The 15,824-nt window shown below is 30.4% G+C and overlaps 1 protein-coding gene across 4 annotated transcripts in view; it reads left to right on the top strand.

The window, feature by feature from the left end:
- The window catches only part of LOC106468793 (histone-lysine N-methyltransferase 2C-like), a 120,412-nt gene that overhangs the window by 66,669 nt on the left and 37,919 nt on the right, over positions 1 to 15,824 (top strand). For 2 of the 4 annotated variants that reach the window (XM_022397154.1, XM_022397153.1), the window contains 9 exons: positions 276 to 452; positions 567 to 2,468; positions 3,010 to 3,068; positions 4,213 to 4,374; positions 8,484 to 8,951; positions 11,615 to 12,110; positions 14,197 to 14,333; positions 14,483 to 14,600; positions 14,813 to 15,091. In XM_022397154.1, coding sequence (XP_022252862.1) covers positions 276 to 452; positions 567 to 2,468; positions 3,010 to 3,068; positions 4,213 to 4,374; positions 8,484 to 8,951; positions 11,615 to 12,110; positions 14,197 to 14,333; positions 14,483 to 14,600; positions 14,813 to 15,091 — 3,798 coding nt within the window. The remainder of the gene's footprint in view (positions 1 to 275; positions 453 to 566; positions 2,469 to 3,009; positions 3,069 to 4,212; positions 4,375 to 8,483; positions 8,952 to 11,614; positions 12,111 to 14,196; positions 14,334 to 14,482; positions 14,601 to 14,812; positions 15,092 to 15,824) is intronic. The other 2 variants (XM_013929233.2, XM_022397156.1) reach the window with 2 other exon arrangements.

Genomic DNA, 15,824 nt, shown 5'->3' with positions numbered 1-15,824 from the left:
TATCCATGCATTTGGTACCTGGCTGGAACATTTACCTGTTACATCTCTGGTTGTGGAAGTTCTGGTGTCTGTCTGGGGAGAATAATGAGTGCTAATAAAGTATGTAAAAGACATTTGAAAACATAAAATATGGTAATAAGTAAGAGTATTTACAGCATAGCATTTTTATATGAGGTTTGGTTTTCTTTGTGGAAATTATATCAAAACTATGAAACAATTGACACTTATAGTTCTTGTTTATTAAAACAGTTATAATCTTTTTCTATATTTCATAGATGAAGAGAAAAGACAGCAATTACTTCAACAAGTTAAAATTTTTAAAGAAAATGACACTCCATTCTCCCAGGCTCCTGGCCAAGTGGGTCCACGATTTGCACTTAGTTCTTCCTCTGGTCAGTCTTTTACACGATTGGTTGGCCCATCTGTAAATCATAGAATAATAAATAGACCAGGTGAGATTTTTCCTTTTAATATTTCTGACATTTTTAATGGTGACTAACAGTTTTATTTGGGAATTACTATATTAATTGTTACTTACTAGGTTTTTGTTTTCTCAATCATTATAGGTGTTGCCACAGATTTGGTTGGACAGCCCTTTCCAGCATCATTGCCAACCTCTGCTCAAGGAATACGTCCTGGTCAAGTCAGTGTGCACTCTGGAATGCGGCGGCCTCCACCTCCTTATCCATCTCATGTAAAGCTCACTTCTCCAGGTCCTCTTGATCCTTCAAGATCTGATTCAGTATTAACAACACTTACTTCATCTCCAGGTGTCTACTCTTGTACTTCTAGTATTTCTGGAACTACTGTAACATCAGAATCATCATTATCGTATTCAGAAGAGTTCAAAAGAAAGCAACCAACAACCGCAATTTTGCATAACACATCTGGACCAAGTGTTACAGTGTTAAGCATCCGTAGTTCAGAAACAGAACTAGTTCGTCATGATGCTCAAAAGGAAGAAATTAGTGATAATACAGGGTCATCTCTCTCTTTAAATAGTCAAACACTTATACCAATGGGGCATAGTGCTGTTCATCCAATTCCTGTTTCACAGAAAAAAAATTCAAGTTTTTCTGAATCATTCCAGGTATCGCAAAATAGCCAAACTCTGTATATGTCTCAAAATCTTCCAACCAGTCAAAACAGTGCTAATAAAGAGGATACTTTACAGTATCCAACAGAAGGAAAAGAAGAAAAGAAACATGTCATCAGCAGTAGTCTGGAAAGTGCAGCTTATATTGAGAACTCTTCCCAAGAGGGGTTTGAAACAAACTTTATTGCCATGAGAGGAGATAATGAAAGTGCTAGAAGAAAACAGGCATCTGAGCTACTCAAATCTCAGACTGTTACAAGAACATTGCATGGACGTAGCTCTACAGAAAATAAAACAAGCTCTTTAAAGATTGAGAATTGGCCATCTGTTGTACAGACTAGTGTTTTAATATCTAAGTCAAATCAAGAGGTATCTGATGAGAATTTTCAACCAGGACAACAACATGGTGATAGTTTGCAATCTCAGAAAGAAAGCAAAGACCAACAAGTGGCTTCTAGTAGTGGAACTAAAGCCTCTCATGTAAGAAAGATTGTGCAAGGATCAAGTCAAATAGACCAAAGAGACAAGTTCTATCAGCCAAATGTAACACTGCCTGAAAATCTCATTTCAAGTGGGCAATTCCCAAAAAGTAGCATTTCTTCCCAGCCACTAATTCACAATACTGCAAAAACTTCAGAAAGTTCGCCTAGTACTTGTTCAGACGTGTGTGATAATGTAATGCCCTCTGTCACTGATTCAGAGAGATTTGTGTTGCAACATTCTCAGATCAGTGGCTCTACCTCAATATCAGTTGAAAATATATCGGTTGATAAATTGAGTTCTTCGGCTTTTCAGAAAAGCCAATCAGAAAAAAGATATGATATTATTGCATCACCTTCCAGTGGCCATATGTATGATCACTTAGCAGATTCCACACAGAGTAGTTCTTTCAATTTCAAGCCTGCTGATAATGAAGATAATCCTCCAGACAAATGTAGTTTTAACACAGATATATCAAGTGAAGAGGTTTCTACTACATTGGTACCTAAACAGGAAGAGACTAAAGGTGATTCAGAAGTTTCCAGTTCTTCTGCCACTGTAATCCCTACAAGTTCCAGCACAAAGGAGGAGCTATGTGCTAGTGACATTAAGGAAGAAACAGTGGAAGACCTAAGTGAGGGCACATTTGAACTTCATGTGGTAGGATCACCAGAGGGTCGAGCTAATGATTCTCCAGCACCAATGTTCCCAGCAAAGCAAGAAGGGAAGAACCAAGAGGATGCTGAATTGAGTTGCTGTTCTGATTCTCAGACAGAAGGAACAGATTTATCAGGCTATGCTGATAAAAACGTATCACAGTTAACAACAGCGTCAACATCTGATTTTTCTACAAGTATGAGTTCCATAAAAGAAACAACTGAAGCATTTTCAGGTATACAGTGTGAATCTCTTATGACTTTGAAGAAACATCATGAATCTTAATTTTTTATTTCATTAATCCTACATTCCATCAGCTGAAAGATAATTTTTAAACACTGACATTTTTTCAAAAGCATATCTTTAAATATAGCATATGTACTAGTTTTAAACCTACTGTTTAATGTACATTTTATTATTAGATGGGCTATACGCCTTCAAATTGATGTAATTTAAGGAGTGATGAATAATGTTACGTTGAATAACGAGTTGAACTTCCAATTTATTACACTTTGCATTTCTTTAACACGAGATGAAGGATGTGTTATAGATTGATATTTATTGTTAGACATTTTTAACAGCTGCTTATATGAAATGTATTGTTGCAATTGGTTATGTTAGTTTAAAATTATTTTGCATGTAAAATATATATATTTTTATGTAAAACCTCTGAGATTTCAATTTGTTGTTTCATTATCATTGACAAACTTACATTTGATTGGCGCTCTGTTTACTGTTGAGTTACTTTAACTTACCTGATTTTTGTATTATTTTAGATAAAGAATTTGAACCACAAAAACCATTACCACCACCTTCTACAACTGCTAAACCAGAGGTGAACAATTATATATATATATATTTTTTTATTTTATTCCTAATAATGGGATAAAATCATTGTAAGAATTTGACTTTGAATAATGTTTTCTTAACTTTTAAAAGCCTTGAATGAACTGATGTAATGTTTTTGATAAATAAGATGTGATAATTAAAACTGGAATTCATTTTGTTTATGTGTTAAATTTATGCAAGAAATGTTAGTTACGTTAAGTTGTTTTTGTGTAGCGTGAATATTGAAATGTAACTTTTAAATAATCAAATAACTGAACTTGAAGTTGCTAATTAACTTTTTATGAACATTCTGGCATCTAAAAATCCATATTTACATATTGAGTAGTTAAAGGTACTGCTAAACAAACAACTCAATCTTGTGAAAAATTATACACCATTTAAAAAATTGAAAATAATGTGCTACTATTTCTTCCAAAGGCTCAATGTTCAGTGAAAGCTGTCAATAAATTCTGTGGAATGTGTGTGTACTCATTTTGTTGAAAATGCATTCAAGATTATAAAATCTTTGTCAGTGATAGTGAAAATACATGTAAATTGGGTGGAATGTATTATATAGGTTAACAATGTCATACCTAGAAAGCAGAGAAGTATAGAAACAGTGTCTGTATATTCATTATATCTAAACTTGTTAGATATAGTCCTCTGATCTTTAATCTTTGACAGTACAGAGAATTATTTTAAAACATTTTGAGTTAGATTGAATAGAACAGTATAAAATACATTGTTAATTAAGGATTCTAAAAAACATAATAAAATTGGTTTTCTACTGTGAAATATTGTGCATTCAACAAAAGAAAATATAGAACTGTTCAATAAACTTCACAGTGGAAGTATTTTTGTTGTTAAATGTTATTAATACAATATATTCAGCTGGTGGTGCAGTTGCATGTTTTTGCATGACTCCTTTATGTTATTGTATCTTTGGTAATTTACTGATTTTGTGCATTTTAATCACTGTATTATTATTCTTTCTTCATTTTTTGGAAGTTATTTTAAGAAAGGAAACCATTCTATTTGACATATTTAAATTCCAAATTGCACAGTAACACGTTAGTCTTGAGATGTATCTAATTATGTAATACTAAACATGCTGTGCAACATAGTGATTGTTTAATAATATTGACCATTAGATACCCTGTGCGAGTTGCAGCATTCCCCCATCTCTGGTCCAATCACTCCCCACCTCTGTTACAAACACCCTTAATTTCACCTTACGTCAAACAGGAATGCCAAATGTTAGTCTTCCTCAAGAAGATGGCAGTCTCACTAGCTTTCCAAGGACTAACACGCAGGTAATTGTTTCCTTCCTTCCATTGTGCTGTAATCTGATATGCATGGAGTTCTTTATTTAAAACATATATATATATATATATATACATATTTTATTGAATTTTGATGTATACTACTGGTATAGGGATTTTTTAGTTCTCTAAGCTTTTGTTAACAGAAACGTAAGAAACCACCAATTTGTATGATTATTTAAAGGTTAATGTTATTCTGTTCTCATGAAATATTAATATATTTCTTGACAAATAGTTTGACAATTAGCAAAGGTATTTTAAAGAATTATGAACACCTTTTCAGTAATCTTTAGTGAGTAGTTATATTTTAGTTATTATATATGTCTCACAAGTAGTTGAGTCAGTGATTGATACACTGTATATAGTTTGACAAGTGGATATTTATTTACAGTGTGAGTTGAATGTTATTCTTGGTTTGTGACAAGCTCTTTGTGTTGGATAATAGAAGTTTTAGGTGTTTATATATGTGTTGATAATTATCTTTATCAAAGCAGTAAAATAATGATTGTGTATAACTTATTTTATAGCCGCATAAAGTGTTAGCTATTCCCATGTCACTGCTTGAGTGAAGCAAGAGAATAGGAGGAGCATAAACTAAAATATAATCCTGATGTTATATGGAATTACATTCCATGTGTGTTTGTTTTCTTTATTTAGAATTAACCTGTTATTGCAAACTGCAGTCTTAGCTTTTCTCAGCTTTGACTTACCTATTCTGAGCAAATGTTTCATAAGAACTACAAAACCATATGGTTGAAATTCCTGAATGGCAGATCTGATTAGAGAATTGCCCAATTTCAGATCAATGTATTGGTGAAGTTAGTTTAAAATGTATAAAGAAGATAAGCCAAACAAAATTTTCTACTAGAAACCTTATAAAGTACATTTCAGTCAAATAATTTACTAATACCTTGGTTTGTCTGATGAAAGATTACATAGTTTAAAATTAGAGTGCTTACCACATAATGAGTTTTAGATTGCTGTAATATGAAATACATCTTCTGAAAAGTTTCTATAGTTTAGATGTTGAAGTACATTGATGTTTGTTTTTAGCCTCGGTCTAGTGTCTCATAGAATGGCTCTGAGTTTTTTTCAAGTACAAACTTTTAGCTCATAGCTCCATCTCTTGACCAGTTTGAGATCTAATTTATAGCTGAGGCTATTGAGGATTCCCTCTTGTTTTGTCATGTGTATGTATAAATTCTAAATGATTTTCTACATATACAATTTAATTGGGAATGTTATGTAATTGATGTTTTTTAGACTGTGTACAGGTAAAAGTAGTGGCTCTTACTATAACAAACAATATAAGTTAGCAAGGAGTTTACTTTTAGTTTCGTATGAAAATTGATGTTGTGTCTTTAGACTATATAAATATGTTTTTGTTTTTCTTCAGATTTTATTAGGAATAAATATTCTCTTGTGGCAACTGAGAAATTGGCTGTGTTAATAAAACAAGTAAAGTTAAAATTTGATTAAGTGTTGTAAATGAAAGTTATATTGACACAGGTTACCAGGAATAATGGGAGAGAACCTATTTAAGTTTGTGCTTTGCAGTAAATGTATATGATTTGTTTGCTTTTCAGGCCTGGAGATGCTATTTAAGTTCAAAAGCAGAGTATTTTGTTTGTCTTAACTCTTTCCAGACCAGTGAGCACTTTTCAGGTGTCAAGTGCACACCTGCATATCAAATTTAAATAAAAACAAGAATTCTAACTCTATTTCAACAATTTTATGCTCAAAAATGTTTTCGAAGTGATAATTTGCAATTTTGTAATGTTTATTTAGTGTAATTTGCAAAGAGGAAAATTTCATACATTTTGAACCAGCATTTATACTATCTCTAAAGAGCCTAACATGTAAACAATGCATTATGTAGGTTTCTTTAAGAGTTCTTGTATTCATTTCAAAGCATAGACATGTACTTTCTAAGAGACTATCATCTGTTGAGAATACAATTCTCAAAGTGTTGTTTATTACATGATTTTCCTTCTCTTTCTCCAATTTTATTAGGATGGTCTCTCATTCACACCCTTTCATGAATTTAAAATGTTTAGAAAACAACAAACATTTTATCCTATATTTAAACTAATTAAAAGATAAAGCAAATTTTAGGTAATACTAAAGATAGCATACAGTTAATGGAAAAAAATAGGAACCTATAAATGTGAATGTGGAAATATTTATATTGGACCCGACTAAACATAAATTTAAATATCGTTTGATGGAGCATAAAGGATATGTAAGAAATAAAAAAAATGAAAATTCAGCCATAGCAGAACATGTACATGAAACATAACATATGGTATTGTGGGAAAAAAACTGTAATATTGGCTTAACCAAAAGGTATTATAGCCAATAATATTTGTGAATCCTTAGAAATAATTACATATAAAAAGGATCATGTATTATTAAATAGAGATGAAGGTCTGGCAAATATTTATGCAAAAATGTGGGGTGACCTTCTTTAAAAAGTTCACGCGGTAACTGTATACCTGTACGTAATTCACATGACCTATTTAACAAATAAAGTATACATAAGACACGATTATGCCTTGCAACTCACTCCTGAAGATGACATTGCAATATCGAAACATGTAGTCAACTTTTTAGTGGTCATAGATTGGCCTTAATTGGAATATTTTTGTGTACCTATTTTGACACTGTGTTATTTATTATTTTAACATTATATACAAGTAGCAATAAATAATACTTATAAAAAATTTTAAAGCTGAAAGTGGATACTATCTAGTAGTTTTTGTTCTAAGTTTCACACAGTCAAATATTTACATTATGACTTTGAGAAGGAAAAAATCAAGGGATATCAGTGACACCTTCATATGAGTTTAATAAGTTTCTTTGGTGTTTATAGCAGGAAGTGGTGACTACTGCAGTTGTGTTAATGAATATTAGTCAATTTGAATTCTCTGATGAACATAAAAGAAAAATGAAATTCTCAAGCAAAAATAATTATTTTTTTATTTTATTTTTTTTTCTTCAAAATAATGTATTATAACATTTTGGAAATTTCACTGGAGAAATGATGAAAAACTAAATCAAATTTTACAAATTTTTTAAATCTGAAACTAGATACTATCTAGTAGTTTTTTTTCTAAGTTTTATACCATCTGTTAAATATTCACACTGTGACTTTGAGAAGGAAAAATATCAAGAAATATCAATGACACTTTCATTTGCATTGAACATACTAACCATATGTGTTTTGCCTTCAGGATGACAGTAAATGATCAGATTTTACTACTTGTTATTTGTATATAACAAAATCCTATAAATTATTATCATCTATGTCATCATGCATAACACCTCCAGAATTAACTAATGACACTGTCAGGCCTGTTGTTAATGTTAGCTTTTCAAAAGCCATGCTGTTTGTTTTCCAGGGTTGCAGTTGTTTGTGATAAAACTGAAAAAGAAATGAAATAATTACTTATGAGTGCACTAATCTTGTAGATATTAAAAGTTTTGGACCAGCAATTCTATAAATGGAAAACATAGATCTGGTTATTGAATCCTTTCCTTTTTCTCAATTAATGCAATAAATACAATAATAACATTATGGGAACAATTTTCATTGTTACCCATCACTAGTTATGCACTACAAAAAAACATAAAATACCAAGCTGGAAATAGTTAAGTATAGACTATTATAGTTAGATTGTGAAGGAAAAAACTTTATGTAATGTTTAAGAATTAAGTCAAAATTATATATTCATCAAAATCATGTTACATGTTTTTCGCTATTGTTTTAACTAACCAGTACATAATGGATAATATAACTTTGTATTTGACCAGTGTTAGTAGTTAGTGTGAATGAACTGAAACAGCATTTCATCTTTCTGTCTTGAGAAAAAGAAGAGTAAAGTTAATAATGAATTGAACCTAATCCAATATGCTACATAAATTTCCAAATTATTCAGTTAAATATTTTATGTTGCAATGGTAAGTAATGTTAAAATTATATTGCATGTACTTTTGTTTTGTGGTTCTGCTGTAAACTTTGTATAATTTTGTAGACATTTAAGCCTTAAACATTACAGCTCTAGAAAGAGGATTCTAGGTTTTAACTTATACTTTTGTAGGGAAGTTTCACTGCTTCACAAGCTTTGAGTGGAAGACCTATTACCACTGTTCTTAGATCTCCACAGTCATCTGTACCTACAGCACCACAACCCAACATGGAAGTATCTCTGTCCTCTGTCATACAATCTCGTTATCCCTTAACACAACAAGGAAAAGTTATGAGTGGATCCCCTTCATTTAGAAAAGTGGAGATGTCATTACCAACTGAGCAGTTCCACTCTTACCCTTCTACATCTATATCTGTAGTAACTGTAACACCCTGCAGACCTAAATTGGAAACACAAACAGCTGATGAATTAGTAAAAACTAGTGGAGGAAGTTGGAAGGACTATCCATACCAAACTGATCCATCACCTCGCATGATTACTCCTAATGTAAGCTTTTCACCATGTGGAACTATAAGCGTTCCCAATATCAAGTTAGAGCCACAAGATCCAGCAGCTGAAGTTGAAGTTAAACAGGAGCAGGTAAGTGTTACCAACTTCTTGCAGAGTTTCAAGTAAGTTTTGTTTGCAGTGATATTTAAGTTCTGTTACTGCTTATTATTATTATTTCTTTTATAAACACTTAGAGTGTAAAAAAAAAAATCTTTATTGTAAGTGTGAATAATAAAGTTTTAAAGTATTTTTTTATTTATTATATGTGATGCATATCAGAACATTGCTACGAGCATGTAGGTCAGAATTTTGTTTTATTAAATAGCACATGCAGTTCAAAAGAAACTAGGTTAATTCACCATAAATATAATGATGTCTTGCACATTCTTCCTCTCAGAAATAATAAATTTAAATTCAACTACAGAGTATTTAGGATTGAAATAAACTTTGCTGCACTTTTTTCTTTGCCCTATTTGTAAAAGTATGCTAAACCTGTTTCTGTAATAAACAGTGGACAGACAGTAATTGTCAATGCAAACATCAGTTTTATGGTTTGTAGTGAGTTAAGATAAAATAAAACAGTTCACTATATTGTAGCTAGAGCATGTAATAAAATTAAACAAATAATGTATTTAATTTCACTTGAATCTTTGTGTAATACATGTTTGTATCTCAATGAGGTGGTTTATGTTCTTCAGTTTTAAGACATATATAATAGCCATAAGAATACAAAAAATGCATTCAAAAAAACTGTATTATTGAAAAACAGTCTGCTCTTTTGTAACCCTCTGGAGCATTTATAATGCTATTCCTTCTTCTTTTTTTTGAGAAAATGGGATTAAGATTGTGAAACTATCTTTTAAGAATACTTCTTTTACTTGAAGTATATTAAGAATTAGAAAACAGTTGTATTCTTCATCATCAAGAAATAAACCGCTTTAACTACTGTTAACCCATATATAAAGAAGTCACTGAAAACAACATGTCAAGCAGTTTGTAATGCAAAACGAGTGGTGAAAACTAATTGGTTTCCCCTAACCATTTGCATAAAGTTATTTAAAATAATCCAATTATCCTTGAAATTAAGAAAATTTGGGAAACAAAAGTAAATATCTAGCAAAGTTTGTAGGGTAGCTAATCAGTTTTTGTTAAATATTAACCATTTCTGTATTAATTTAATGTTAGCCAAAATAAAATACTTTTTTATATATTTTAACTTATTACTTTCATCGAGTTCAAATGTAAGACTTTAAACAAACCACATGTCAGGTTTCTAATAAGCTGGATCCTTTTTATTTTAAATAATCATCTTTGTGATCTTATGTACTAAAAATGTATTTCATAAGTCATGCAGTATATCTTGAAATTACATCTTTACACACATGTTAAAGTAAAAAATAAAAATTAAACATAACATGATGTTAAACTAGAAAAAAAATTATTGAAATTTGATTTTTGCCAATTGCATATTTGTATCCCAAATTCTGTTCCTAGAGCTAGCTTTTGACCTGCTTTAAGAGTCATCCTCAAGCTTAATGATCAATATAAATGAACAGTTGAAATTATAAAAGTTTAAAAGAATAGTACTGTATGTGTTTCAATTACATTATAATGTTAGTTTAATGTTTATATCTATAAATTTGCTATTTAATTTTGTAGTTATGAATGCACCCTTGCTGATACCAATACATAATCAGTATCTAATGTAAAAGCTGTTGTCACTTTCAAAGTCTTGGCTCACGTGTTCCAGTCGTACAGTTTCAGCAGTTACACATGTTTAGATATATATTTTATGAAGTGCAGAACAATGTTTAATAAGGCATGTAGAAAAAATGTGTACAGCACTTAGTTGCAAAAAAACAATTCTTGTTTCTCCTATCTTCTCATAGTTTAAGTGTATTAATACCCTTTATCTATCTATTTTTCTCAGAGCTTTTTTTTGTTTTGTGTTTGTGTGTTTGAAGTGTGACATCAACATAAAAGAAATATTTAACAGACTGCAAAAGCCCAGTTAGAATTGCATGTACATGTGTTTTATAGCAGGAATTGAATCACAAATGCAGCAGAAAAAAATATAAAATGAAATTGTTTTGTAGGTCAAACTTATAACTACATTTCTAGTGAACTATTAATGCAAAAGTGAGATGCATTTCTAATTGTTATTTGAAAGCTTAAAAAAGGTCAGTTTATAAATGAACATAGCTTTCAAAACAAAAAAGTTGTTTATAAATATTTTTGACCTCACTAGAGGGATTAGTTACTGCTACTGACACAGTAGCCATTGATATTCAGACATGACTCAACACGTGTTCAATTACCTGATACCATATTTTATTCATTGTAGTCAATTAAAAAATTAGTAAAACTTATTCCCTTTCAAAATATAGACAGCTTATTCAGAGGTATTTAGAACTTTATTCAGAATGTTTTTTTTATTGTTTTTTAGTGAATCATATCTTGATTTATTTATTGTTCTCAGTTCATGTAATATACCACTATTCATTCTGAGGTTATTGTTATTCTGGTGTGGTAAATTGATTTTATGTCCTTTACATTTTTATGTATATTTGTGTGGTCCAATTTTCATTTTATTAAAACTTTGTGCATTTTAAATATGTTATAGTTTATTTTTTGCATGCTAAATGTTTTAATGCTTGAAAGAAGGATTATTAACTTTTTACATTAATGTGCATGAGATTTATTTTACGTTCATTTTTATTTTGGTGCATTATTTCATTACTCACTATTTAAAGCAGGAAATGATTAGTAGTGTGGAGGCAAGAGAGTCAATGGTAGCCCCAGAGAAACCTTTAGGTGAAGTGAAAACCAGTGTTAGTGTTTCACAAACTATTGCTGATCAAGGAGCGTATCAAGAACAAGGCAGTAGCAGTAACTTACCCTCTTGTAAGAGTGAAACCCAGAAGGAAACATTGAGTAGATCTTTTCAAGACAGCTTTATTGGTGTACCCCATGACAAGAATGAATTAAAAAATGAATTATCAAACCAGAAAGAACCAAAAATGCAAACTGAAATGACATATATTGATGAAACAAAAAGTTGTTGTGCTGAAACAGCCGAAAATTTTGAAACTAAGAAGTGTATAAAAAATGAGACTGAAGTGAGAAAGCAGACATCAGATTCAGAAGTTTATAATAATGTTCAACCCCAACAGCAGCAAGATAGGAAAGTAATAGTTGAAACATCTGTTGTGAATGAAGAAGAAAACAGTCAAGAAAAGTCTCATTGTGGTAAGTAATTTAAAGTTGTGTGTGATACTTGTCCCTATTCCTTCTTAGAAATATTCATTTAATGTTATTATTGTTCTTTGCCAGGCACAATATGCCATATTGGTATCTTTTTATTTTCTTTTGTCAAAAAATACTAAATACTTGGAAAACTACTTACTCTTCAAAAGAGAATATAATAAAAACCATTAATTTGAATTAGCCATTTCATTCAATGGTAAAATCTGAATTCGCTAACTATCTTATAATTTTCAGATAGATCTTATGCAGGATTTATAGTTAATTTCAGATTTTTTTTTAGTAAATTCCATTTTAAAAATTTCTTGAAAACATTGTATATTCCAATCTAGTGTTGATGAAAAACAAAAAAATACTAAAATTGAATTTAACTTCCAATAAACACAACTTCTGAGAGCCATTTCGGTTGAGAGATTATCTGTAATACATTAGAGAAATTTAAATAATTTCCCACTTAAGATTAATAACTATAAGTGTTAGAATTCCTTATGTACTACTTTTCCCTTGAATCTGGAGTTGTACAATCTAACTCCATGCTGAGAATTTCTACTTCTACATAAAGTATAAATTACACAGGATACTAATAAAATGAATATGTAATTATGCTTCAAAATGTTTTGATTATTTCAATTAACCCAGCAAAAGGATATACAAAGTACAGTTTTATGTACAAGGTCAGCAGGAAGACGTTAGCTTTAGAGTTTGGTCATTGGAGGCTAAAGATCTTAGACTGTTTTTAACATTGTGAAAATCACATTAACCTAGAAGTGGGAGGGTCTAGAACTTTAATGCATTAGAAGTTTCCGTTCAGTGGAATTGAGGAACAGTTGCTTTAAATCAGTGGTTTAGTGCCTCTGGAATACACATGTTTAATAAAAGCACAAATAACTTTAAAGTAAATCTTTTAGATATTTTGTTATATATATATACATATATATTTTTTCTTAAAGTTTTTCTTATGGAGTAACAGTTAATAGTTTTTCATACTTGTATGGTCTTTTATGTGTTTCCGTACATCCACTAGAGATACACCTATGTGCATTCTTTGTTTTGTTTTATCCGAGGTGGGTGCTGTACAAAATTTCTTTTTTAAATATAAAAGCAAGATCATATATCTTTGTTTTGAATCATGTTACAATCTTGGTATCTCTAAAATTATAAAATCCTGGAATTGAAACAAACTGGGATATCACATGTCAAAATAAGTTTGACTGCTGTAAACAATTTAAAATGTATTTCAAAGTTCTTGTAATTTCTTTGATGTAATAATTTGTTTGAGTTTTAAAAGTTGGTTTGTTCTTTTACATTAATCTATAAAGAACTTGTCTTTCATATTTTTGGGGGACACATATTAGTTGAAGTTCAAAAATGTTTTATCATTAGAACTGATTAATCCCTGCTGTGAACAGCACAATTATAGTTTATCTTTTATAGCTGGTATTATTTTGAATATCATTTCCTAGGAATTTTGTATGAATCCTGTAAAATCTGTTAGGTTTTATTTTGTGGGAAAAAAAATCGGGCATCTTTGTTATGTAGCTAGTGTGTAAAATTTTAAAAGCTGTTTGTAGTTCAGATAATATAAAAATATTAAGTGCAGCAAAGCACTTGAAAATTAGCAAATCCAACATTATCTTTTAAAAGACAAAATTATTTTTATCAGGGCTGGATGCTGTGTATTATCTTGTCTGGTTGAGCAAGATTAATTTATGAGTTATTCATTATATCTAATTATGTTTTTTTCATGGCAAGTAGTTTTAAAAATTCAGAATTCATTCTCTGTATAATATGTATTGTAAAACCAAAGTATGGAATTCATTATTTCATTATGGCTATTTAATAAGTTGGCTCTAAAAGCTCTTGTTTTGATTTTCTATTATTTTAAGTTCTCAAGTTTTAAAAAGTGTATCTATATATATACATATATGGGGAGGGGGAATGAAACTTTTTTCTTCTTCTCATTTTTGTAAACTTTTTACTTACCTACTCTGGTGTTTTTTTAGTTTTCAGGATGATGATTCTTTTCAGCCATTTGTTACAGTTAGTTATTTGACTTTTTTCTTCTTTACAGCTAGTGAATCACAGGATGACAGCTCACGTGAACAGTCCATGAGTTTGGAAGAGGGAGGAAATCAAAATGTTTTGTTGAAGCAATTACTCAGAAATTTTCCATCAGCAGAGACAAGGAGAGAAAGTGAGGAATTTGAGGTAGAAAATTGTTTTGTCAATTTTACTGGAGCTTTGGTTGTATACCATGATTTAGATGTTTCTGTCCAAGGTTAATGTGTTTGATATATTGTTTTTAATTAAGGTAGATTTAGTTGTATTATTTCTTTTCTTTTTTTTCTTTTTGTTAGGATCTAGTAAACAAAGAAGAAGCTAAATCTGCTACAGAGGGAAAAGTGGAGCCCTCGAGTGAAGACAAGGACAAAGAACATCCTGAGGAACCTAAAGGAAAGAAGCCATCATACCTTGGTTTGTTGTTATAAATCATGTTACTTATGTTCCATCTACATATTTCTGAAATCATAAATACAAGTTTCTACTTTAATCTAATCCATAGTTTAAAATTAACAATACTTTTTAGTGAAATACAACTTAATGGTTATGACATTCAAATATTTTTGTATTTAAGGTTTTATATGTTTTAAGCTTTTGAAACTAAATTCCATGTTTTATTTAAACAGATATACGAAGAGCTCAACTGGAGAAGGATCCTACACCACCACCTGAAGATCTTAAGCCAAAGAGAAAAAGACCAAAGAAAAAGAAAGAAAACAAAGATGGGACATCTGGAAAAAAACGACAGCGGAAAGGATCTAAAGCAGAAGAGGATTATGATGTGTTTATGGCTGCTTTGATGAAGCAGTTGAGAGCTATGCCTCCTATTAGAATCTTGGAACCTTACATTAAACCAAACTTTAATCTTTGCCCTGTGTTTGGAAGTAGAGATTGTAATAATAAAGGTAAACTTTTTAACATATTAAACTGTGAAAATGGATTGTTCAGCAAATAATGTGCTAACCACTGCTTTCAGGCATTATATCTAAATGTTTTTTTCTAGCAGCAGTAAGGAGATAAGTAATTTAATCAGTTTTATGTTCATTGGCATGTACAATCACCAGTTTATATTAGTTATCAGATGATTAATTATTAATACCTTATGTTTTAGTTTGTGCTATGCACTATTTTCAGAGCAAGTCGTAGAAAGACCATTTTTATGTGAACAGGTATTTAGTACTTTTGATTCTCAACCAGGATATCCAAACTTTTAAACTTTTCTCAGGCTTTCCTTGGAGGTTATAGTAGATGAGAAGCTGAAATTTGGGCATAAGTTAATTGGTAACTATTAACTAATCATAGCAACAATGTGATAAGGAGAATTTAAAACAATGAAAGTAAGGCAAAAGTATATAAAATTTGTAGACTTTTTGTACCCAATAAAATTGCTGATTTTTAAAACTGTTGTAATAACTTAAAACTAGAATGATATCAGTTTAGGTTATTTAGTAGGAGACAGGTAATTTTCTTCTGTTAGTAAATTATTAGCCCACCCGTGACCTGTTGGATCACACACTATTCAGAGGTTATGAAGAATTCAAGCTAATTTCAAAATTGCACCGAAATAAAGTTTTATTTTGAGATAATTTAATTAAATATTTCAATCCATTCGTGTTATTCATAGTTCTAAGAAAAGAT

Source organism: Limulus polyphemus, unplaced genomic scaffold (genome assembly GCF_000517525.1).
Source record: "Limulus polyphemus unplaced genomic scaffold, Limulus_polyphemus-2.1.2 Scaffold3166, whole genome shotgun sequence".
In the NCBI taxonomy this organism is placed as follows: Eukaryota; Metazoa; Arthropoda; class Merostomata; order Xiphosura; family Limulidae; genus Limulus; species Limulus polyphemus.
This window is presented reverse-complemented; position numbering and strand designations above follow the sequence as displayed.